At 43.9% G+C, this 25,919-nt stretch overlaps 1 protein-coding gene across 1 annotated transcript in view; it reads left to right on the top strand.

The window, feature by feature from the left end:
* The first annotated feature begins 303 nt into the window (after window positions 1-303).
* The window catches only part of LOC127578014 (mucin-2-like), a 166,305-nt gene continuing 140,689 nt past the window's right edge, over window positions 304-25,919 (top strand). Inside the window, exons 1-6 of the mRNA XM_052029720.1 lie at window positions 304-526; window positions 5,286-5,398; window positions 8,011-8,153; window positions 11,167-11,281; window positions 22,288-22,507; window positions 23,365-23,490. Coding sequence (XP_051885680.1) covers window positions 304-526; window positions 5,286-5,398; window positions 8,011-8,153; window positions 11,167-11,281; window positions 22,288-22,507; window positions 23,365-23,490 — 940 coding nt within the window. The remainder of the gene's footprint in view (window positions 527-5,285; window positions 5,399-8,010; window positions 8,154-11,166; window positions 11,282-22,287; window positions 22,508-23,364; window positions 23,491-25,919) is intronic.

The following is a 25,919-nucleotide window of genomic DNA, read 5'->3' as shown; positions in this document are numbered from 1 at the left end:
CCTTATACAATGAGATGGACTCTGACCTCACAATCTACCTTGTTGTGACCTTGCACCTTATTGCACTGCACTTTCTCTGTAGCTGTGACACTTTACTGTTATTGTTTTTACCTGTACTATATCAATGCACTCTGTACTACCTCAATGTAATTGCACTGTGTAATGAATTGATCTGTACGATGGGTATGCAAGACAAGTTTTTCACTGCGCCTCGGTACAAGTGACAATAATAAACCAATAGCAATACCAATACCAATACAAGTCCATTCACAGTCCTCAGCCAGTGAAGCAGCCCACGCCTGCATGCAGCAAGACCTAGACAACGTTCAGGCATGGGCTATTAAGTGCCATGTAACATTTCCACTTCAGAAGTGCCAGGCAATGACCATCTCCAACCTGGGAGAGTTTACAAACCTGCCCTTGACATTCAAAGCTGTTCCCATCACCAGGTCTCCCACCATCAGTGTTCTGGGGTTACCATTGACAAAACGGGCCAGCCTCATGAATACTAAGGCCACAGCAGCAGGTGAGAGGCTGGGTATAAGATAAGATGAGATAAGATCTCTTTATTAGTCACATGTACATCGAAACACAGAGTGAAATACATCTTTTGCGTAAGGTGTTCTGGGGACAGCCCACAAGTGTCGCCACGCTTCTGGCGCCAACATAGCACGCCCACAATTTCCCAACCTGTATGTCTTTGGAATGTGGGAGGAAACTGGAACACCCGGAGGAAACCCACGCAGTCACTGGGAGAACGTAAAACTGCTTACAGACAGCGGACGGAATTGAACCCGGGTCGCTGGCGCTGTAATAGCGTCACACTAACCGTTACACTACTGGCAGTCCTGCAGCAAGTGACACACCCCCTGATACGTCAAGGCTTCTCCGCTATCTTCAAGGCACATGTTGCTCTCTACCTGCCTGAGTGCACTCTAACAACCCAACAAACTCAACAGCATCCAGGAGAAACAACCTGCTTAACCGGCAGCCCATCCATCCTGGACATTCATTCACTGCACCACCAGCCCGGCATGGCTACAGTGTGCAGCATCCACAAGACACACTGCAGTTACTTGCATGGGCTACTCTGACAGCACCTCCCAAAGCCCATGACCTCAACACCTAGAAGACCAAGGGCAGCGGGCACAGGTTTCCTTCCAAACACCATCCTGCCTTGGAAATGAATTGAAACATAAGTCCAGCTTCTCTATTCCTACAGACCTTGTAAGTTCAAGAGGACAATCGTTGATTTTATTGGCTAAATATGTGGGAAATGGGAAAAGATGCAGAGGATAGCTTTAGTGTGAAATTTAAAAAATTTAAATTTTATTTATAGCATGGTAACAGGCCCTTCCGGCCCAACGAGTCCGCGCCGCCCATTTTTTAAACCCCAAATTAACCTACCCGTATGTCTTTAGAGTGTGGGAGGAAACCAGAGCACCCGGCGGAAACCCATGCAGACACTGGAGAACGTACAAACTCCTTACAGACAGCGACAGGAATTGAACCCCGATCGCTGGTGCTGTAATAGCGTCGCGCTAACTGCTACCCTATTTTAATTTGGGCAATTAAATTTAACAAAATCTATCCCAGCATTGTTCCATTACAGTGGCGCGGTGGAGCAGCTCATAGGCATGCGGCCTCCCTCGACAACAAAGGCCGCTGATCAACTATGGGTGATTGGGGCCAAGTACAATTGTTGAGAGGACGTATGGAGTGTTGGCCTTCATTAGTCGGGGTATTGAGTTCAAGAGCCGTGAGGTGATGTTGCAGCTCTATAGAACTCTGGTTAGACCACACTTGGAGTATTGTGTTCAGTTCTGGTCGCCTCATTACAGGAAGGATGTGGAAGCTTTAGAGAGGGTGCAGAGGAGATTTACCAGGATGTTGCCTGGATTGGAGAGCATGTCTTATGAGGATAGGTTGAGTGAGCGAGGGCTTTTCTCTTTGGAGAGGAGGAGGATGAGAGGTGACTTGATAGAGGTTACAAGATGGTAAAAGGCATAGATCAAGTGGACAGTCAGAGACTTTTTCCCAGGGCGACAATGGCTAACACAAGGGGACATAATTTTAAGGTGATTGGAGGAAGGTCAGGGGTAAGTTTTTTTTTACACAGAGTGGTGGCTGTGTGGAACGCACTGCCAGCAGAGGTTGTAGGGGCAGATACATTAGGGACATTTAAGAGACTCTTAGATAGACACATGAATGATAGAGAAATGGAGGGCTATGTGGGAGGGAAGGGTTAGATAGATCTTAGAGCAGGATAAAATGTCAGCACAACATTGTGGGCCGAAGGGCCAGTACTGTGCTGTAATGTTCTATGTGTTCTCTGTACAATGGGCATGGTGGACTGAAGGGACTGTTTCTGTGTTGTGGGACTCCAGAGTGACCAGAGTCCCAAGTTCAGTCCAGATCTCAGTTACTGTCCGTGTGGAGTTCGCACGTTCTCCCTGTGACTTCCTCCGGGTGCTCTGGTTTCCTCCTGCAGTCCAAAGGCCAGCAGGTTGGTTGGTTAATTGGCAGCTGAAAGTTGTTCCTGGTGTGTAGGTGAGTGGTAAAATCTAGAGGGAGCTAAGGGAATGTGGGGGGAATAAAAAGAGAGTAACAAGTTCAGTGTAAATGGGTTGAGGTCGTTTGAAGCTTGGGCCTGTTTCTGTGCTCTATATATCCATGACTCAATTCAACAAGATGTTTGCCATAATCTGATAAGTTTTCAGATGTCAAGAATTTCACTATACTTCCAATAAATATAGTTATCTTTGTGCTGGCGTGAAAAGGAATATCAGAGCTGGAGGACAGAATCCTTTCATTTCTTGCAACTAATGCTCAGATCAATCACTTCTATAACAATATAACTTGTGTACAGAATGACTTGTGTTCATCTTAAATTCAGAAGTGTGTACTCACAAAACATAGAAACGACTGCAGCATTTTTATCCCTGAACTGTTTGTGTAGAATTATACATTTAAATGTCAATTTTTGGGAAATTCTGGGAAATTTATGAAAATAGCTTGAAGATTGTACCCTCGTATCAGTGGAGACATTTATAGTTGTAAAGGAACATTTTCAGGTTTAAGTTTCGTTGTGGGAATCAGTGAATTTTGAAAAAAAAGTTTCTGCGTTTCTCAAGAATGGTTAACAAATAGCTTCAAATTAGAAAATAACTTATCAACCTGTCAGTTACATTCTCATTGTTATTTCTTTTATCTTTTTTCTTTCTTATTGAATAAACAAACCACAAAGTTCCTACTCCCATTTAGCAAACAATCTTGCTTAAATCAGATCTCAGTACTGGTTTGCTGTTTACACTTGGGGATAAAACAAATTCTATCTTCATGAGCCCCACTCGATAGTCACTCGCAATCTGGACACGTGCCGAATTTTCTTGTATAAAAGACTGAGCCACAGGTAATCGACGTCCTACGTGAACCTCGGTACCTCATACCGAGTTCTCACCAAGATGACAACAAGTAGGATTTCATCAGGATGGATCCTAATCCTGATCATTTCATCCTCTTATGGTTGGAGCAGCTCAAAACGTAAGAATGTTCTTTTCATAATTTTACAATAATTTAAAAAATATAATTTGTAAATGAGGTCCTTATTTTTGCAAAATAAAAGACTATTCTATTGGCCTGAACAAATTGTATGTCTTATGGCTCTGTTGCAAGGCTACGTTAACTGACAATGCTGTTGAGGGGCAGAAAATCACTCTGAAAATGACTTACCGATCCAGTGTGCAAGAACAATTTTAAATATTCGTGAAGCCTATGTTCTATTGAATAATGGGTTTATTGATTATTATACAAAAAATTAACGCATATTCTTGATGAATTTCTACAGATTAGCTCGAATACAAATTCCAAATTAGTTGATGATTTTTGTTGAAATGTGAGGAACTATGTTTTCAAGATACATTAGAATTTTCACATTTAATATTTCTACTTAAAAGTAACATTCTTTGGCATTCATCATCTTCCCCTAAATGTGCTGATCTTATCTTTGGTATTGATGTATTGTCGTCATAAAGAGAGAAAATGATGGAAATCCACACAAAATTTCTGGAATATGTAAATAGTCTTTAATCTAAACTGGAAAATCTTAAAGAAGAATAGGTAATGTTGAAGTAATCTTGGTGATTGTGGTGGAACATTTTGTAGTTGCTATTCAGTGTAGCCACAGTGCTTTGGCAGTGGAGAGAGTGAAAGATTATGGTGGTGAACCAAGAGAGCTGCTTTGTCCTGATGCTGCACTTATAGGAACAAGTAGAGGGAATTCCATTACAATGTTGACGTAGCCTGTAAGAAACAAAAAAGATTGAGGGAGTCAGAATACTCAGCCTTTATTCTGCTCTTGGAGTCAATGCATTTTGTGGCTGCTCCTATTAAGTTTCTGGTCAGTGGAGGTTCCATAAAATGTTAAATTTAGAGAATTCAGCTCTACTCCACCCCTCATTCTACATTGCCATCAAGTGAGGAGATCCATCATGGGTGAATCAGGAGTGTAGAGCAGCACTGCAGCAGGAACTTAGGAATTAGAATAAAACTTGTGAAGCTACAACACCGGACAACACCCATGCTAAACGACAGAAAATAGTATACCGAGGACGGAGGTAAATGATCTCAGAGCCAACAGACTAGATCAAACCACAGGAGGAGGGAACTCCATGAGCACTCCGTTTCCAACAGTGACAGATCCCAGCATCTGAGCAAAAGAAAAGACTCGACCTTTTGCAACCATCTTCTACTGAGTAACAAGTGGATTGTCCACCTTGGCTTCCTTCTGAGGTCTACATTGTCATGGAAGCCAAACTTCCAGTCTTTCACCAATTCAACCCACTCCATGTGCTGTTGGGAGACAGCTGAGTGGAATGTGTGTGAGCCCAGACAATAGCGACTGGAATGCTGAAAACTTGTGTTCCAGAACTAATCATGTCTCTAGCCTGGCTGTTCCAGTACAGCTACAGAGTGAGCTAAAAGCAAAAAGCAGTACAAATCAAATCTGACCTGTTACCAACTCATTTGTTTATCCTCAATATAAAGTGATGGAATACTTTCCAGTTACTTGGTGAGCCCATCTGCACACAGGAGGAGCTCAAGACCTTGCAGGATACAGAAGCCACACCTTCCTCTCCCACCAGCAGTCCATGACTGCAGTGCACACCATTCTCAAAATGCCCTGCAGATACCCACCAATGTTGGAAAATGTCAGGTCAATTTCTCTGCCCGCAGATGACACTTGATCTGCTACATATTTGCAGAATGTTCTGTTTTACTGTAAGCTGAATCCAAAACTGGCAATAATCGAAGGGTCGTGGTCGATGGATATTTGAGACAGTTGAAGGCTTTCTACTACGGAATACTGCAGGACCCCAATGTGCGGGCCCTGCTGTCAGTAATGTAGATGCAGCCCATGCCTGCATCCAGCAAGACCTGGACAACATTCAGGTGTGGCCCAATGCACAACAAGTTACTTCCGTGCCATAGACTTGTCTCCAACAAGAGAGTGTCCTCATGACATTCAATTAGTTCCCACCATGAATATCCAAGGGAGTTGAATCACCGACACTATCCAGGACAAAGCAACCCACTTTGCTGATGTCCATCCACTGCACTAAACATTCACGGCCTCCACACAGCCTTCAGTTACTCATAGCTGCTGCTGCAGCCTCCCAATCCTGCGATCTGTTACCAAGGAGAGCAAGAACGGAACGTGGAATGGGAAGCCCTTCAAGTCACACCTGGAAATGTTACCTCATGATGACTGGGTCTAGATCCTGCCGAACAGTATTCTGGCAGCATCTTCACCAGAAGGTTCCAGAAAGTGGACCAGCACCAACTTTTCAAACCGATTAGCCTCTGGCCTTGGCAGAGATGATCACATTCCCAGAAACAGGGTCAAATGTAAATCTGGGTCCATGAGATTTGTAAATTCAGTTTGCACGGTGAGTATAAACTTGGCCATGCAGTTAATTTTGAGGAAGTGGTCTTCAGGAAGATATTAATGCACAGGGTGGGCAGAGGACGGCAAACGGAATTCAATCGGGAGAAATAGGAAACAGTGTATTTGCAGAGGACAACCAAGGCAGAGGGGTGCATTGAGTCATAGAGGTATAACACATGGAAACAGGCCCTTTGGCCCAACTCGTCCATGCTGACCAAGGTGCCTATCTAAGCGAGTACCATTTGCCTCCATTTAGCCCATGTCCTTCTAAACCCATGTCCTCCTAAACCTTTCCTATCCATGTACCTGTCCAAATGTCTTCTCAATGTTTTAATTGTACCCACCTCTGGCACTTCCTCTGACAGCTTGTGTGGAAAACTTACCCCTCAGGTCCCTTTCAAATCTTTCCTCTCTCATCTTAAACCCATGCCCTCTAGTTTTAGGCTCCCCTACCTTGGGAAGAAGACTATGCGCATCCACCCTATCTGTGCCTCTCATGATTTTATAAACCTCTATTAGGTTGCCCCTCAGCCTCTTATGCTCCAGGGAAAATGGTCTTTTCTTTCCAGACTTTCGTAATAACTTGAAAGTTGAAAGCAGAAATATTGACATTAGTCTGAAATTGTTCTGTTGTGGCTGGGATGGACATGATGAAAGGTTGAGAAGCTGGCTTCTTTGTCATGTTCTGTAACTATGTGATAACTTGACATTGATAAGTGGGTCCCTCTTCCAATGGGGTACTGTTAAACTAAATCACTGTTTTTTAACATGAGGCAATTCACATTTTTGTGGTTCATTATTAAAATATTATTTTTCTTGTGTTTTTAGGCAAAGCATCTGAACCCAGTTTGGTTAACAAGAACGTGGTACTGCTTCCTGGAATACCATCAGCACCAATTTTTACAAGTAACTAAACAACACTATAAGCAAAATTATTTTCCAGTGTAAAACAATTTCTTTTATGAAAATTGAGAAACATATTACTGGCTAAGATTCATAGCTAGGATATTGTAATGCTTCAAAATAATAAATTTGAATTAATGAACAAGTAGTGGCAGGTCAATATTACACTCTTGTAAAAGTCAACAGATTTCAGAAGAGAAGACTCACAAAATCTTCAAATCTGAGTAAAGAACTAGTATGAAAAATCTTAGTGAGGACTCAGGTGGGAGAAAAGATGTTTTGTACAACACATGGCACATAGAAAGAGCAAAAAAGAACATTCAGAAGATCACTAACTGCAAAAAAAACAAGACTTAGAAAGAGGGATAATAAATATTACACAGCGGAAAATACTGGAGGATAGAAAACGGAGAGAAAACTGATCAACTGGGAATTTCTTTCTTGCATACTGCTGATGAATTTGATGGATGCTAACATACCTTTCCAAAAATATGAGTGGTTTCTGATTCCTGAATTAATTCAGCTTTTCAGAGAGGGAGAAACATGATTAAGATGAGTAACAGTCTCGTTAAGAGACAGAAATTAAACTTATCGGCATCATTACAGTGGAAGAGGTGAGGAAGTGTAGTGTAAGTTCTCTAGAAACACCAATACATTGCAATGAGGAGCAGGTAGCCAATGGTTGGACTGTTTAAGAACTTAAAACAAAAAAAAAATCAGCTTATGAAGCATGCGCTAAGAGTTTAAATGGCTAACTTTGTGTTGTGTACACAGTACTGTGTGTTGTGACCAGTTGTGTACTGTGTGTAATTTCTGTGCTGAGTACACTTGGTGGATTTTTCTTTCTGAAAACAACCATGAATCAGATAAACAATGTGTTCCAAATATTACTGCTTCATCAGGTATAAAACTGAAGAAACATAACCTTACTTGTGCAGATACAATTCTTTAGAACCTGGTGTTCTTTGGTAATATCTTTTGGAAAAACTCTAAGCAAGTCACCACCCCTCAAAGTAATTGTACACTATTCTCAATTCATAGGTCACAATCCAAACCACAGTTACCGAGTTTGCAGTACCTGGGGCAAGTACCACTTCAAAACTTTTGATGGAGATGTTTATTATTTCCCTGGCACCTGCAATTATGTCTTCGCTTCCCAGTGTTTGAGTGCTTATGAGCAATTCAACATCCAGCTGAGGCGTGCCAATGTTGATGGCCATCCAAGCATCACTCAAATTGTCATGAAAATTGATGGATCGGTTGTGGAAATAATTAATTCAGTTATTTCAGTTGATGATAATGTGTAAGTACTTTGTGCGTTCATTTGCCTTTTTCAGTATTTAACTATCTAACTGTACACTGTTGTGTGGTGAGATGTATAGGATCATGGAACACTGTAGCACACACCTGCAATTCAGTGTACCAAATTAACATAGTCTTCCTCTCCACATTAATGGTCATCTGGTTCCAGTCTTTTGCTCACTTCCCTTACGCTCACTTACAAACAACTCGGAGCAGAACTTTTGGATTATCCATCAAGAAAGTTCTCACTAACCTTGTATATTGGTTTATTTCTCAGATTGAAGGAAGGTCTTGAAGGAAGTGACTGCTGATGTAATGGATGTGTTAATGCGGGGAGATGGGAACGAGACTAGAACTTGGGATAGCACAGAACAGTGCAGCACAGGAACAGGCCCTTCGGCCCGCGATGTCTCTGCCAATGATGATGCCAAATTAAGCGAAACCCATCTGCCCAGGTGTGGTCCATAAGACCAAAAGATATAGGAGCAGAATTAGGCCATTTAGCCCATCACGTCTGCTCCATCATTCAATCATGGCTGGTTTTTTTCAACCCCATTCTCCAGCTTTCTCCTCATATGCCTTAACCCCCCTTACCCCTCTGCCTTAGATGCACCCACTGTTCTGGTCTCCACAGCCCTCTGTGGCAATGAATTCCACAGATTCACCACCAGATCTATATCTCTCTATTACTTGTCTATTCATGTGACTGTCTAAATGCCTCCTAATCATTGCTACTGTATCTGCTTCCACCTTCTCCCCTGGCAGAGCATTCTAGGCACCTACCACTCTCTGTGTAAAAAAAACTTGCCTCGCACATTTCTTTAAAATTTTCCCCCCTCATCTTAAACTTATGCCCTCTAGTATTGAGCATTTCCACCCTGGGAAAAGACTCCAACTGTCTACCCTATATATGCCTCTCAAAATTTTATATATTTCCATCCGGTCACGCCTCAGCCTCTTGACACTCCATAGAAAACAATCCAAGTTTGTCCAATCACACCTTATAGTTATTACACTGCAATCCAGGCAGCATCCTTGTGAACCTCTTCTGCACCCTCTCCAAAGCCCCCACATCCTTCCTGTAATGCAGTGACCAGAACTGCACGCAGCACTCCAAATGTGGCCTAACCAAAGTTTTATGTAACTGCAACATGACCTCACAATTTTTGTACTCAGTGCTCTGACCAATGAAGGCAAGTATGCCATACGCCTTTGTTACCACCCTATCCACTTGTGTTACTACTTTAAGGGAGCTATTTACTTGCATTTGTCCTCTGAAAATATATTGTCCAGATTAAACTCTATCTGCCATTTCTCCACCTAAATTTCCACCTGATCTATATCCTGCTGTATTCTTTAACAACCTCACTTGTGTACTTATCCAAATGTCTTTTAAATGTTGTTATATACGGACCACTCTTAGAGGAAGTAGTCCCTTAGGGCCCTTTTAAATCTTTCACATTTTTAAACCTATGACCCCTTTTTTTTAGTACCCACATGATTTTATATACCTCTATAAGATTACCCCTCAATCTCCTGCAGTCCAAGAAGGAATAAAATCCAAGCCCACCCAACCTCTCCCTATAACTCAGGCCCTTGAGTCCTGGCAGCATCCTCATAAATATTCTCTGCACTCTTTCCAGTTTAATGATGCCTTTCCTATGATAGGGTGACCAAATCTGTACACATTACTCAAATGAAGTCTCACCAATGTCTTGCACAACTGCAACACAACATCCCAACTTTTATACTCAGTGCCCTGGCTGATGAAGGCCAGCGTGCCAAACACCTTCACCACCCTGTCTCCCTGTGACGCCGCTTTCAGTGAGCTAGTGTACTTGCACTCCTAGGTCCCTCTGTTCTACAACACTCCCCAGGGACTGACCATTCACTGTAGTAGTCCTCCCCTGGCTTGACTTCCCAAAGTGCAACACCTGACACTTTTCCAAATTGGAAGCCATTTGCCAATCTTCAGCGTACGTACCCAGCTGACCAAGATTCCCTGTCATTTTTGATAACTTTCTTCACTGTCTACGATACCACCTATTTTAGTGTCATCAGCAAGCTTACTAACCACGTCTTGTACACGTTCATCCAAACCGTTTATATAAATAACGAACAACAAAAGTCCCAGCATCACCCCTGTGGCACGCCACTAGTCACAGGCCTCCAGTCCCAGAAACAACCCTCAACCATCACTTTCTGCTTCCTTTTATCTAGCCAATTACGAACGCAATTGGGTATCTCCCCTTGGATCCCATGCGATCTAACCTTCCAGACTAGGCTGCCATGTGGGATCTTGTCAAAGGCTTTGCTAAAATCCATTTAGACAACATCCACTGCCCTACTCCCATCTACCCTCTTGGTTACCTCTTTGAGCTAAGAGGTTTTTCAGACATGATTTCCCTCGTTTACATGAAGAGGGACAGAAATGAGAAGTAGCAACACAATGGTACAACTGGTAGAGCTGCTGCCTCAAAGTTCCAGCAACCTGGCTTCAACCCTGAACTCTGGTGCTGTCTATAAGGAGCTTGCATGTTCTCCCTGTGATTGTCTGTGTTCCCTCAAGATGCTCTGGTTTTGTCCCACATTTCTAAGACGTCCAGTTGGTAGGTTAATTGGCTGCTGTAAATTGCCCTTGGGGTAGGTGAGTGGTAGAATTAGGGGGAAGTAGATGGGAACATGGAGAGAACAAAATCAGATTAGAGTAGAATTAGTGCCAGTGAGTCTTTGATGACCGGCACAGACTCAGTGGGCTGAAGGGTCTGTTTCTGTGCAGTGTGATTCTATGACTACGTTATGGTAAACTTGCTCTGAATCTTGTTTAGGTTGCCCTTCATATACTGTGCACAGTTCAAGTTGCAAGATTAGAAAACAGATGAAGAGATATCGATGGAAACAAAGAAATAAAACAGCAAAAAACAAAATGTTTTGCGAATCATAAAATCATTATGCCAGTTAGTGAAGTAACTTAGAAACCATGCTGAAAACTGAATTTGTTCCTTTTATTGCAGAGTGACACCTCCTTTTACCCATTCTGGGATCATGATTGAGAAAGTCAGTAATTACACCCGCATTACAGCAAAGATCGGATTGATTGTCTCCTGGAATGGCGATGATGCCCTAGAGGTATGGGAATCTCAAGATCAGGCACTTAAATGATACGAAGCATGTTTTACTGTTACATTTTATAAGAATATTTCCTGTGTTTCAAGATCTTTACCATCATTAAATGATGGATGAAAAGCTTCCCGCTTTTCCGCTTGTTACTTTTTTCCTCATTGGTTCTTTCAGTAGGGTGATCTTTCTTCTCATAACTAAGGCATCTATTATGATTACCGTGCACATCATGTCGTTCCCATTCAACTTTTTGAGAAACACTATTGTCCATATCAATACTGTGGCAGTAAGACCAGGTTAGAGACTGGGTGTCCTGCAGTGAGTGACTCCCCTCCCAAATCCCCAAAGCTTTTCATCATTTACAACTCATGGGGTAAGATCCTCCCCTTGCCTGGATAAAGTGTTGCTTTGGCAACACCCAGGGTGGTTGACACCATCCAGGACAAAACAACCTGATAGATTGGCATCCAAGCTAAGCATTGGGTTGTTCAACCTTGCACCACCAATGTCTGGTTGTTACGGTGCTGCCATCTGATCTGGTTCAGTTCTTCAAGGCTTCTTCAACAGCTCTTCCCAGATTCACAAACTCTACCGCCTGAAGAAAAAGATGGCAAATACATGAACCTGCTAGAAACTACGTTCTCCAATTATACAAACTTCTGATGTTGTGATCAAGACTATAGTCTTTGCAGGTCAGTAATCTAAGCCCCAGGACATTGCTGCAGGATTTCTTGAGGGTCTTAGACCCCTCAGCTACTTCATTGATAACTTTCCTTCCCTCATGAGATCTGAATGGGGATTCCCGCTGATAATTGCACAGGTTTAAATTCCATTCTCAACTTCAAGAAAATGAATCTGTGTGCAACATGACATACACCATGAAAGACACGATGATGCTGGAGGAACTCAGCAGGCTAGGCAGCATCCACGAAGAAAAGCAGGCGGTCAACGTTTCGGGTCAGGACCCTTCTTCAGGACTGAAGGTGGGAAAAGGGGGAAGCCTGATATATAGGAGGGAAAAGCAGAGCAGTGATAGGTGGACAGAAGAGGGGAGGCGGGGTGGGCACAGGGTGGTGATAGGTAGATGCAGGTAAGAGACAGTGATGGGCAGGTGCGGGGGAGGAGGGGAGAGCAGATCCACCAGGTAAGGAGAGAGGGGGAAAAAGGGGGAGAGAAAAGAGAGAAAGGCTGGGAAAGGGAAGAAGAGAAGAAACGTGGTGGTGGGGAGGGGGGTGGGGATTACCTAAAGTGGGAGAATTCAATGTTCATGCCGTTAGGCTGCAAGGTTCCCAGATGGAAAATGAGGTGCTGTGGAGGAAGAGTGGCTCATTTTCCATCTTGGAACCTTGCAGCCTGATGGCACGAACATTGAATTCTCCCACGTCAGGTAATCCCCACCCCCCCTTCCCCACACCCCCACCCCGCCCACCACCCCCACCGTGCTTCTTCCCTTTCCCAGCCTCTCTCTCTTTTCTCTCCCCTTTTCCCCTCTCTCTCCTTACCTTTGACCCATCCCCCGGTGGATCTGCTCTCCCCTCCTCCCCCACACCTGCCCATCACTGTCTCTAGCTATCACCACCCTGCATCTACCTATCACCACCCTGTGCCCACCCCGCCACCCCTCTTCTGTCCACCTATCACTGCTCTGCTTTTCCCTCCTATATATTGGGCTTTTCCTTTTTCCTATCTTCAGTCCTGAGGAAGGGTCCTGACCCGAAACGTTGACCGCCTGCTTTTCTCCACGGATGCTGCCTGGCCTGCATCATCATGTTTTTCATCTAGATTATCTGCAGTCCTCTGCTTCTCTGTGACATACACCATATTGAGGCATGGGCTGCAAGGTGGCAGGTAACATTTGGCATAAACAACGCAACTAAGCTAGAGAGGGCGCAGGAAAGTTTCACAGGGATATTGCCGAGACCGGAGGGCTGGAGTTATGAAGAGGGACTGGAAAGGCTGGGATTGTTTTCCCTGGAATGAAGGAGGCTGAGGGGTGACCTCATAGAGATTCATAAAAAGGCAAGATGAGAGGCGTAGCTAAGGTGGATGGTCACAGTTTTCTCCCCAGGGTAGGTGAGTCTAAAACTGGAGGGCACAGGTTTAAGGTGAGAGGCGAAAGATTTAAAGGAGACCTGAGAGGCAGGTTTCTTCACACACAGGGAGGTGAGTATATGGAATGATCTGCCAGAGGAAGTGATAGAGGCGGGTACAGTTACAATGTTAAAAGATGTTTTGGACAGGTACATGGGTAGGGAAGGTTTAGAGGGATGTGGGTCCGAGGCAAGCAAATAGGACTAGCTCAGGTAGGAAATTTGGCTCGACACATCCCTCATTCAACCATTACTGTCAAGCCAGGGGATCAACACTGCTTCAAAGAGGAGCGTGAAGCACAACAGCAGGTGTAGTGAAACATGGTGAATTGTCAGTCTGGTGAAGCTGCAAAACAGGACGACATGCATTGCCAGACAGCAGAAACAGCGCAAAATAGAGAGCTAACAGATTAGCTCCACACTCTGCAGTCCTACCATATCCAGTCTTGAATGGTGGTGGACAATTGTCCGAGGTCAATCGTAATGGGCTCAGGACTTCACTGCAGGAGTTCCTCAGGCCAGTGTCCTAGGCCCCAACCATCATCTGCTACTTCACTGTAAGGTCAGAATTAGGGATGCTTGCTGATGATTGCACAGTGTTTGCTTCCACCTGCAACTCCTCGGCAAATGAAGCAGTCTGTGGGCTGGTGTGTCAAATTCCATTCACGCCGTAAGGTGTCAGGGAATGACTACAGTATGCACTCCCACCTTAGGGAGTGGCAGCGTTCCCAGAAAATGTCCATACTACGATCTTCAGTAACGTGAACCCTTGACAAAATTTGTTGTTTTGTTTCTGCGTTTTGTGTTTTTTTTTCCTCACATAAATTACATAAGAGTGAACTTTTATTCCATATCTGAAATTTTTGATAGTGGTTTGTTAATTCCATAAGGGCGGATTTCCTTTACCTGAACTGCCGTGACATGGGGGTACACTGTACTTCCAACGGAAGAAAGTCCAACCACCCACCCTTGACACTCAGTGGCATTACCATCACTGAGACTTCCTCCATCAACATCTTCTGGGTCACCAATGACCAGAAACTCAACTGAACCAGTTGAATAAAAACTATGGCTACAAAAGCATGTCAGGCTCTGGGTAGCCAGCAACAAGTGACTCACCTCCTGACACCCGAGAGCCTTTTCCACCGTTGACAAGGCACGTTTTAGGAGGGCGGTGTAATACTCTTCACTCGTCTGGTTGAGTGCAACTCCAGCAACTTTAAGGAAGCTCAGCACCATCCAGGGCAAAGCATCCCACTCGATCGGTCCCTTATCCACTGCCCTAAACATTCATTCCCGCCATCATTGTTGCGCACTGGCTGTAATGTGTAGCATCTACAATAAGCATGGCAGTTACTTGTTCTGACTGGTTCCAGAGCACCTCCCAAACCCACAACCTACGGCACCAAGAAGGACTTGGCAGCAACTATATCGGAACCCCACCACCTATAAGGTCTCCTCTCAGTCACATGCCAACCTCACTTGGAAATATATTTCCAGTCTTTCATTATTACTGTGTCCTGGAAATCCTTCCTGAACAGCTCTGTGAAAGCATCTTCACCAGTTAGGTTGCAGTAATTCGAGGCAGTGGCACACCATCACCTCAGTAAGGACAATTAGGGACAGGCAATAAATGCTTGCCTGGCCTTGCCTGTCACATTGAGATCATGAAAATGAACAAATTATAAAATGATAGCAATGATGCTTAAAACATTAGCTTCTTCAAAGTTTTCTCAGTGAAAACAAACAATTACATTTGTCATGATTTACTTGAAATGAGGCTGAGAATGCTTCTTCTAACCATATTCTCTTTCCTTGCATTAGCTTGAACTGGGTCAGCAGTTTGTCAATACAACCTGCGGATTATGTGGTGACTTCAATGGCATCCGTGATAATGAATTTTTTTCAAATGGTATGTGTAGTGAGAAGCATTTAGTTCTAATTTATTTGATATTAGATGCACAGTATTTATTCATCGCCCATCACTGATTACAGGCTATCACCTGACCCCTATCCAGTTTGGAAATTTGCAGAAACTGAATGGTCCCACAGAACGATGCAAAGATGTGCCATCTGACAGCGTTAAAAATTGTTCTGAATTTGTAAGTGAATCATTCTCCTTCATCCAACTCTTCATGCTTTAGTCCATTTAATTCATGGAAATTTTGCTGTAAATGTAATAGCTGATGTTTACAGGTTTTCTTTACACTGAAGGCAATTCCCACATTATGGGGAGTTTGTGTTCCTGGTAAATGGTATGTATCACGATTTTCCACAACACGAAGCTGCGTCATCTGCACATGCGTCAAGAAACATGGTTTGAAAAGGAGAGATTTTCTGTTTGTTTATTTACTTTTTTTCGTAAATTCTATGAGAGTAAATTTTATTCCATATTTCAAAATTTTTGATTGTGATTGTGAAAAGAAAAGCATACAAAAGGTACAGAGAGCTAGGTAATGTTGGAGATCTGGAGGAGTACAAGGCTAAAAGGAAGGAACTTAAGAAAGAGATTAGGAGAGCCAGAAGGGGACATGAGAAGGCCTTGGCGGGCAGGATTAAGGAAAACCCCAAGGCGTTCTACAGGTATGTGAAGAGTAAGAGGATGAGATGCGAAAGGATAGGGCCTATCAAGTGCAGCAGTGGGAAAGTGTGTATGGGTCTGGAAGAAATAGCAGAGGTACTTAATGAATACTTTACGTCAGTATTCACCACGGAAAAAGATCTAGGGGATTGTAGTGGGGATTTGCAGCAGCCTGAAAAGCTTGAGCATGTAGATATTAAAAAAGAGGTGGTGCTGAAACTTTTGGAAAGCATCAAGTTAGATAAGTCGCCGGGACCGGATGAGATGTACCCCAGGCTGCTGTGGGAGGCAAGGGAGGAGATTGCGGAGCCTCTGACGATGATCTTTGTGTTGTCAATGGAGACGGGAGAGGTTCTGGAAGATTGGAGGGTTGCGGATGTTGTTCCCTTATTCAAGAAGGGGAGTAGGGATAGCCCAGGGAAATATAGACCAGTGAGTCTCACCTCCGTGGTTGGTAAGCTGATGGAGAAGATCCTGAGAGGCAGGATTTATGAACATTTGGAGAGGTATAATATGATTAGGAATAGTCAGCATAGCTTTGTCAAGGGCAGGTCCTGCGTTACGAGCCTGATTGAATTTTTTGAAGATGTGACTAAGCACATCGATGAAGGGAGAATAGTAGATGTAGTGTATATGAATTTCAGCGAGGCGTTTGATAAGGTACCCCATACGAGACTTATGGAGAATGTGAGGAGACATGGGATCCAAGGGGACATTGCAGTGTGGATCCAGAACTGGCTGGCCCACAGAAGGCAAAGAGTGGTTGTTGAAGTGTCGTATTCTGAGTGGAGGTCGGTGACCAGTGGTGTACCTCAGGGGTCTGTACTGGGACCCTTGCTCTTTGTGATTTTTATAAACGACCTGGATGAGGAAGTGGAGGGGTGTGTTAGTAAGTTTGTGGATGACACGAAGGTTGGGGGTGTTGTGGATGGTTTGGAGGGCTGTCAGAGGTTACAGAGGGACATAGATAGGATGCAAAGTTGGGCTGAGAAGTGGCAGATGCAGTTTAACCTAGATAAGTGTGAAGTGGTTCATTTTGGTAGGTCAAATATGTTGGCAGAATATAGTATTAATGGTAGGACTGTTGGCAGTGTGGAGGATCAGAGGGATCTTGGGGTCTGAGTCCATAGGACGCTCAAAGCGGCTGCGCAGGTTGACTCTGTGGTTAAGAAGGCATATGGTGTATTGTCCTTCATCAATCGGGGAATTGAATTTAGGAGCCAAGAGGTATTGTTGCAGCTATATAGGTCCCTGGTCAGACCCACTTGGAGTATTGTGCTCAGTTCTGGTCACCTCACTACAGGAAAGATGTGGGAGCCAGAGAGGGTGCAGAGGAGATTTGCAAGGATGCTGCCTGGAATGCGGAGCATGCCTTATGAAGGCAGGTTGAGGGAACTCGGCCTTTCTCCTTGGAGAGACGGAGGATGATGGGGGACCTGATAGAGGCGTATAAGATGATAAGAGGTATTGATCAGGTAGATAGTCAGAGGCTTTTCCCCAGGGCTGAAATGGTGGCCACAAGAGGACATAGGTTTAAGGTGCTGTGGAGCAGATATAAATGAGATGTCAGGGGTAAGTTTTTTACTCAGTGAGTGGTGAGTGCATGGAATGAGCTGCCAGAAATGGTGGTGGAGGCTGATATGATGGGGTCTTTCAAGAGACTATTAGATAGGTACATGGAGCTGAGAAAAATAGAGGGCTATGGGTAAGCCTAGTAATTTCTAGGGTAGGGACATGTTCGGCACAGCTTTGTGGGCTGAAGGGCCTGAATTGTGCTGTAGTTTTTCTATGTTTCTATTTGTGAATTCTGTAAGGGTGAATTTCCATTACCCAAATGGCTGTGACGCAGGGGTCACCTGTATGAAATCCTATAGCAATCTAAAACCTCCCAATCTAAAACCTTGGTCTCTTTTTAATCAAGAGAATAAAATTTCATCCCCTCTCATGTTTCAGGAAACCCACGCAGACATGGGGAGAATGTACAAACCCTTTACAGACAATGGCTGGAATTGAACCCAGTCTGCGTGAGTTTCCTCCGGGTGCTCCGGTTTCCTCCCACATTCCCAAGACGTATGGGTTAGGAAGTTGTGGGCGTGCTATGTTGGTGCCGGAAGCGTGGCGACACTTGCAGGCTGTCCCCAGAACACTCTACACAAAAGATGCATTTCACTGTGTTTCAATGTACACTTGACTATTAAATATATCTTATCTTATAAACTTTCTGTCCTGGTTTCAATGCACTCCAAAGTTATTTTTTATAATATTAGATATGATCTTTCCTCATTATTTTAATTATTCTGAGTATACATATATCAATAACATAAAGCAAACAACTAATTTGTTGCAATTTTGTATTAAGTTGATATTATCATTCAGAAATTCTCAGGACATAGCCATAGATTTTCAAGGAATGATACAGAGAATAAGCAACGGTAAATTGGTTTATTATTGTCTTGTGTACTGTCACGTTTACCTTGTACTACCTCAATGCACTGTTGTAATCTGTGTGAACGGTATGCAAGACAAGTTTTTCACTGTACCTCGGTACATGTGACAACAGTAAACCAATTTGCCGAGGTACAGTGAAAAACTTTGTTTTGCAAGCCATCAAGACAGGTCATTTCATCACATCAGTACATCGAGGTAGTACAAGAGAAAAGCAATAGCAGAATGCAGAATATAGTGTTACAGTTACAGAGAAAGTGCAGTGCAAGCAGACCTTAGAGTTTAGATTTAAAACAGTAGATTAAAATAGAAGTAATGAATAGATCAGCAGAGAGTAGCTTGGTGCCATGTTCCAGAGCCATCTTGCAGTTTGGATAGTTAATGTGGCTGGCGAGGAGGGCTGGCAAGCATGATCATACACCGCTGACTATTGATGGTGCTGCTGTGGAGAGGGTCAGCAACATTAATTTCCTGGGTGTTCACCTAGCTGATGATCTGACCTCCACTATCAACACTGCAGCCATCGTTAAAAAAGCCCAGCAGCGGCTTTACCCCCTCCGGAGACTCAGAAAGGCAGGCCTCCCTATTCCATACCTCATCACTTTTTATAGGGGCACCATTGAAAGCATCCTGACCTACTGCCTCACCTCCTGGTTTGGTAGCCGCAAGGCCTACGAACAACAGCAGCTCAATAGGATGGTGAAGACAGCTGGCAGGATCATTGGTGTCCCTCTCCCCTTTTTGATGGAGATCTATCAGCAACGCTGCGTTCGCAGCTACGGCCATCATTACGGACTTTCATCACCCTTCTCACGACCTGTTTTCCCTCCTGCCGTTGGGGAAGAGGTATAGGAGCGTCTGCTCTAGATCTAGTAGGATGCTGAACAGCTTTTTCCCACAAGCAGTCAGGATCAGAAATGGACTGTGTCCCCTTCCCCTTCCACTGACAAGCTCTCCCTCCACACACACGGACATAGTCTCATCAATACAGAAACAGTTTGCTAGTTAAGTTACCTGATACGTTGAACTTCTCAAACTGAATAAGCACTTATTAATACATAAACACACTTTAACAGATATGAATATGTGGTGTTGATATGTTTTTAGTTTTGTTTTAGAGATGTTTTATAGACTATTTTAGATATTTATCACTGTTCTTTTTGTTGCACTGATATGAGCTGGTGAGAAACAGTATTTTGTTTTTTTTGTGTATGTAAGTACACAGAGAAATGACAATAAAGTAAATCTTGAATCTTGAATCTTGAATCTTGGGTGTCTTTGGGATAGTTTGCATTACATCAGAGGAGGTAGTGGATGAGTTAAGACATACGAAGGGCCCGATTAGGTATATCCAAGAACACTGTGGAAAGCTAGGGAAGAAATTGCGGGAGACCTGGCTGAGATATTTGCATCATCATTAGTGACGGTGAGGTGCCGGAAGACTGGAGGATGGCTAATGTTGTGCCTTTATTTAAGAAGGGCTGCAAAGAAAACCTGGGAACTATAGATCAGTAAGTCTAACATCTCTGGTAGGTCTGTGGTAGGTAAGTTACCGGAGGGGATTCCAAAGGATGAGATATACAAGTATTTGGGAAGACAGGGGTTGATTAGAGAGAGTCAGCGTGGCTTTGGATGTGGGAGATGTTCCAGTGAGCCTCGCATCAGTGATCGGGAAGCTATTGAAGAGAATACTGAAGGACAGGACTTGTGTGCATTTGGAAAGGCATGGCCTGCTCAGGGACAGTCAGCACAGCTTTGTGCGGGGCAGGTCATGTCTTACAAACTTGATTGAGTTTTTTGGGGAGGTGACAAAGCTGCTGGATGAGGGTAAGGCAGTGGATGTTATCTACATGGACTTCAGTAAGGCATTTGATAAGGTCCCTCATGGTAGGTTGATTCAGAAGATAAAGCTGTGTGGGATCCAGGGTAAATTGCAAGACTGGATTCGGAACTGGCTTGCCCATATAAGACAGAGAGTGGAAGGGCTGGAAGGCAGTTATTCTGGCTGGAGGTCTGTGACCAGTGGTGTTCCGCAGGGATTGATCCTGGGACCTCTGTTGTTTGTGAAATATAGCAATGATTTGGATAAAAATGTAGATGGGTGGATTAGCAAATTTGCAGATGACACCAAAATTGGTGGAGGTGTGGACAGTGTAAAAGGATGATCAAAGAATACAGTGGTATATATATCAGTTACAGATATGGGCGGAGAAGTGTCAGATTTTAATCCGGGCAAGTGTGAGGTGTTGCACTTTGGGAGGCCAAATGGAAGGAGAAAGTATACAGTTAATGGTAGGTCCCTTAATAGCATTGAGGTACTGAGGGATCTTGGAGTCCAGGTCCATAGTTCACACTGAAAATGGCTACGCAAGTGGATAAGGTGGTAAAGAAGGTGTATGGAACGCTTGCCTTCATTGGTGGGGTGTTGAGTATAAGAGTCGGGAAATCATGCTGCAGCTGTATAAAACTTTAGTCAGATCACACATAGAGTATTGTGCGCAGTTCTGGTTGCCCCATTATAGGAAGGATATGGAGATTGTGGAATAGGTGTAGGAGAAGTTTACCAGGATGCTGCCTGGATTAGAGGGTATGAGCTATAAGGCCAGGTTTTTTAAATTATGAGAAGCATAGACACGGTAGACAGTCAGAACCTTTTCCCCAGGGTAGAAATGTCAAATACCAGAGGACATGCTTTTAAGGTTAGAGGGAGGAAGTTTAAAGGCAACATGAGGGGCAAGTCTTTTAGGCGGAGAGTGGTAGGTGCCTGAAATGGGTTACCAGGGATAGTAGTGGAGGCAGGCAGTTTGATACAGTTTAAGAGGCTTTTAGATAGACACATGAATACGAAGGGAATGGAGGGATATGGATGATACATAGGAGAAGGACATTTAGTATAAATGGGCATCCAGATTGGTAAACATCATAGGCTGCATGACCCGTCCAGTGCTGTACTGTTCTTTGTTCTATGTTCTAGATCAGGTCTCATGAATTTGATTGCGTATTTTGAAGAAATAACCAAGAAGGTCGATGAGGGCAAGGCAGTAGACGCAGTGAATGCGTTGACATTCTGCACCTTTATTGAGAGAACTAGTCACTAAGTTCATGAATAAGTAAACCTTTAACAGGCTGAGATGCAGAGGGATCTTGGGTTCCAAGTCCATAGCTCCCTGAAGGTGGCTGCACTGGTTGATAGGATGGTAAAGAAGGCGTATGGCATGCTTGCCTTTATTAGTCGAGGCACTGAGTTCAAGAGTCAGGAAGTTATGTTGCAGCTTTATCAAACTCTAGTTAGACTGCATCTGGAGTATTGCATTCAATTCTGGTCACCCCATTATAGGAATGATGTGGAGGGTCTGGAGAGGGTGCAGAAGAGGTTTCCCAGGATGCTGCCTGGATTAGAGGGCATGTGCTGTAAAGAGAGGTCAGACAAACTTCAGAAGTTGTTTTCTCAGGAGCGGTGGAGGCTGAAGGGAGACTTGTTCAAAATTTATAAGATTATGAGAGGAATAGATAGAGTAGACAGTCGGTATCTTTTTCCCAGGGTTGAGTTGTCTAATACTAGAGGGCATGCATTTAAGGTGAGAGGGGAGAAAGATCAAAGGAGATGTGTGGGGCAGGTTTTTTTACACAGAGAGCGGTTGGTGCCTAGAATGTGCTGCCAGGGGTGGTGGTGGAGGCAGATACGATAGAGGGGTTTAAGAAGCTCTTAGATGGGCACATAGAAGTGCAGAGAGTGGAGGGATATGGACCATGTGCAGGCAGAAGGGGTTAGTTTAATTAAGCATCATTAGTTTTGTTATTTCAGCACAACATGGTGGACTGAAGGGCTGTTCCTGTGCTGTACTGTTCTGTGTTCTGATATTCATTGCTCTCCTTCACTAAATAACTTTCCTTTACAGGAATCTGTGTGTGAAGGGATACTTGAAAGGCCAGAGTTTTCCAACTGCTATAGCATACTCAATGTGTCACCTTTCATCAAGAGCTGCATGCTGGACTTGTGTCTGTGCAAGGATCTGAAAAAGTCATCATCCTGTCTCTGTGAAACCTTGTCAGAATTTTCTAGGCAGTGTGCCCATGTTGGAGGGAAACCAGCCAACTGGAGAGGGCAGGAGTTATGTGGCAAGTACCTTTCAAAACAATCTTCTTCAATCTTTGACACGAGATTCTGCAGATGCTGGAGTCTGGAGCAACACACACAAAATGCTGGAGGAACTCAGCAGGTCAGGCGGCATCTATGGAGGGAAATAAACAGTCGACGTTTTGGGCCGAGACCTTTCATCAGATTTTGTGCGTGTTGCTCCTTCAGTCTCTTCCACAAGATCACAAGACAAAGGAGCAGAAGGAGGCCCATCGGCCCATCGAGTCTGCTCCATGAGCTAAACTAAAACTATTCCTATCTAGCCCCAATTTCCAGCCTTATCCCCATATCCCTTGATACCTTGACTAATTAGATACCTATCAATCTCCTCCTTAAACACCCCCAATGATTGGGCCTCCACAGTGTATGTGGCAAAGGATTCCATAAATCCACGACCCTCTGGCGAAAGAAATTTCTTCTCAGTTGTTTTAAACCCTCTAATTCTAAGACTGTGCCCTCTAGTCCTGGACTCACCCACCAAGGGAAACAGCTTAGCCACGTCTACTCTTGTCCAGTCCTTTCAACACTCGAAATATTTCTGAGGTCCCCTCTCATTCTTCTGTACTCCAGTGAATACAGTCCAAGAGCCGACAAACGCTCCTTGTATGTAAGCCCTTTCATTCTGGGAATCATCCTCGTAAATCTTTTCTGAACCCTCTCCAACATCAGTACATCCTTCCTAAGATAAGGGGCCCAAAACTGCACACAGTATTCCAAATGAGGCCTCACCAGTGCCCCACAGAGCCTCATCAACTCTTCCAGTTTTATTACCGATGCATTTAATTACATGTGCAAGTGGTGAAGATTCTAAAGTGTGCCTTTTTTTTCTCTTTTGCAGAGGAGACATGTCACTTCAATATGACCTTTGAAGAATGTGGTACGCCATGTGCAGATACGTGCTCAAATCCCTACAGGAGCCAGATGTGTGACGAACACTGCATTGACGGCTGCTTCTGCCCTCCCAGTAAGATACCGTATTCCAGAAAATATCATTAGATTGGATAATAACTTTCGTGTGATTGTATGTTCCTTTTCTGAAGGAGGCACAGAGGATGTTTCACACGACCTTAGCACCTTTTGGTATAAATAAAGTGGTTAAAATGTATCTAGGCCATCATACAGTTGACAGAAAAATGATGTTAATCATTAGAATCTTTTCTTTCTTTTACAATATTTTTATTGATTCCACATAGAAAATACAGAATACATGAATCAGAAAAAAAGATAAAATGCTACAAAATACATTGTGTTAGATCAGACTTGAAATCACAATACCCCGTATTAATAAACAAAAATGATAGTTAATTAAATTGGAATAATTTTATTATAAAAAAATCTAAACCCACTACCAAGACCGAAGCTGCTTGGTAAAAAAAAAGACAGAGAAAAACCCTTACCACATAATAATATTAGCCAATATCTCTACTTTAACCATTTTAAAAGGTTTTGAAAATAGTTCAAAAAAGGTCTCCACAATGTTTGAAATTCTAAGTTAGATACAGAAATTGAACAACGGATCTTCTCTAAATTTAGGTATGACATAACATCCCGTAACCGTTGAACATGAGTAGGAGGAGTAACTTCTATTTAAGCAACACAGCCCTCCTGGCTGAGAGAAATAAAGGCCAATACATGTAAATCAGAAGTCTCCAGAATTATATCTTTTTCTCCAACAATCCCAAATAATGTGGTCAAAGGATTAGGCTTAAAATTTATTTTAAAAAGCACAGAAAAAGGTTGAAATACCTCTGTCCAGTATTTTTTAAATCCAAAAGTGCAGCTTTTGTTTTGTTGTTCCACTTCATGACTGATAGATGTTTTGTCTGATTAACACTATTTGCAATATTTTGCCTTTGCATTGTATAATTTACCCCATTACCGTGGAACGGATGTAGGATGTGCTGAACATTGAACCATCGAGACAAAACCTAATCTATAGCAAAATGTTATTATATCCCTGCTGTGAAGTACTTTGGGATTTTTCTAATAAGTTGAGGGCACTGCACAACTGGAAGCTGTTGTTGCTGTAGGATGGTAGCAGGATTGTTATGGGTGGGGTTACAACTCACAGAAGAATGTACAGAAAACAAGAGCTGGGAATTGCAAGCAAAGAGCAAGCTGCTGGAGGAATTCGTGGGTCAGGCAGCATCTGTGAAGGCAGAGGGATGGTCGACATTTTGGGGCAAGGCCCTGCATCAGGACTGAGAGTGTATAAAGAGGTGAAGGAGATGGGGGAGAGACAGGGGCTGGGAGGCGATGGGTGGATCCAGGTGAGGAGGCATTGATTGGCAGATGGAATCGTGGGGGGGGAGTGGTGGAGACAGAGGCTGGGAGGTGATAGGTGGATCCAGGTGATGGAATCTGATGGGAAAGGAAGGTGGTGAGTGGGACCAGCTAAGGGAGGGTTGGTGGGCAAGATGGGAACAGTAGGGGAGGGGGCAGGGGGCCCAGTGGGAGGAGAGTGTGGGTGATGGGCAGATGGGATAGGTGGGGGAGGGGAAATAATTTGGGTAACAGGGGGTTGGGGGTGTGGTGAGTGCTGGGGCGACCTGGATAGATCAGGAGTAGAGAGAGAGGCAGTGCAGGTTATCTGAAATTGGAGGACTCGGTGTTCGTGCCATCGAATTGTAGACTGTCCAGGGGGAATATGAGGTGCTGTTCCTCTCGTCTGTGTTTGTCCTCGCCCTGGCAGTGGAGGAGGCCAAATGCAAGCTGCAAATTGAGTATTGAGAGGCTGGGTAGAGTTTGGGAAATGAGAACCTCACCCAGAACCCTGCGATCCAAGGTACATGTGAAACCGCTCTCCGTGAATAGGCCTGGCAATGGCAAGGTTTTCTCATCTGACAAAGGATTGAGACTGCACTGCCATAAAAAATGTGTCAAAGGGTGATCTCATCCTGAGCACATTGAGACACAAATGGGAAAATGTCGTGCCATGCAAACTCCGCCTACTTCTAGCACGTTCAAAGACTTTCATCCACAATCTATGACTGAAAGCTGCTCAGTAAATAACCACAGTACTTCTCCAAAGATTAGTAGCTGGGAGGACGTCAACAGATGATGATGAAGGAAGGGCCTCTCAGGGTGTGCTCAGAGATTCTCTTATGGACCCTGTGTCTAGGCAGGGAGGTGGTGACAGGAATTGCAGGCCGCCCTCACGCCACCTGCCTCAGTAGTGGGCAGCCGACCCCAGAAGAGGAGAATTTGCTGTGTGACACAGGCTCCACGCTGCATCTGCAGTAGGCCTCACCTGCAGTTACGTCTGTAGGTCGTGACCGTCCGGTGCTGCAGATGGGTTACAATAAGCTGAACGTAAGTCAACAAGAAAGCTACAGATGCTGGAAATCTATAATAAAAACAGAAAATACTGACTCTAATAGGTGAATAGGTCAC

The sequence above is a fragment of the Pristis pectinata genome, chromosome 14 (genome assembly GCF_009764475.1).
Source record: "Pristis pectinata isolate sPriPec2 chromosome 14, sPriPec2.1.pri, whole genome shotgun sequence".
NCBI lineage: Eukaryota > Metazoa > Chordata > Chondrichthyes > Rhinopristiformes > Pristidae > Pristis > Pristis pectinata.
The sequence above is the reverse complement of the archived record's forward strand: the minus strand, read 5'-3'. Positions and strand labels throughout refer to the sequence as shown.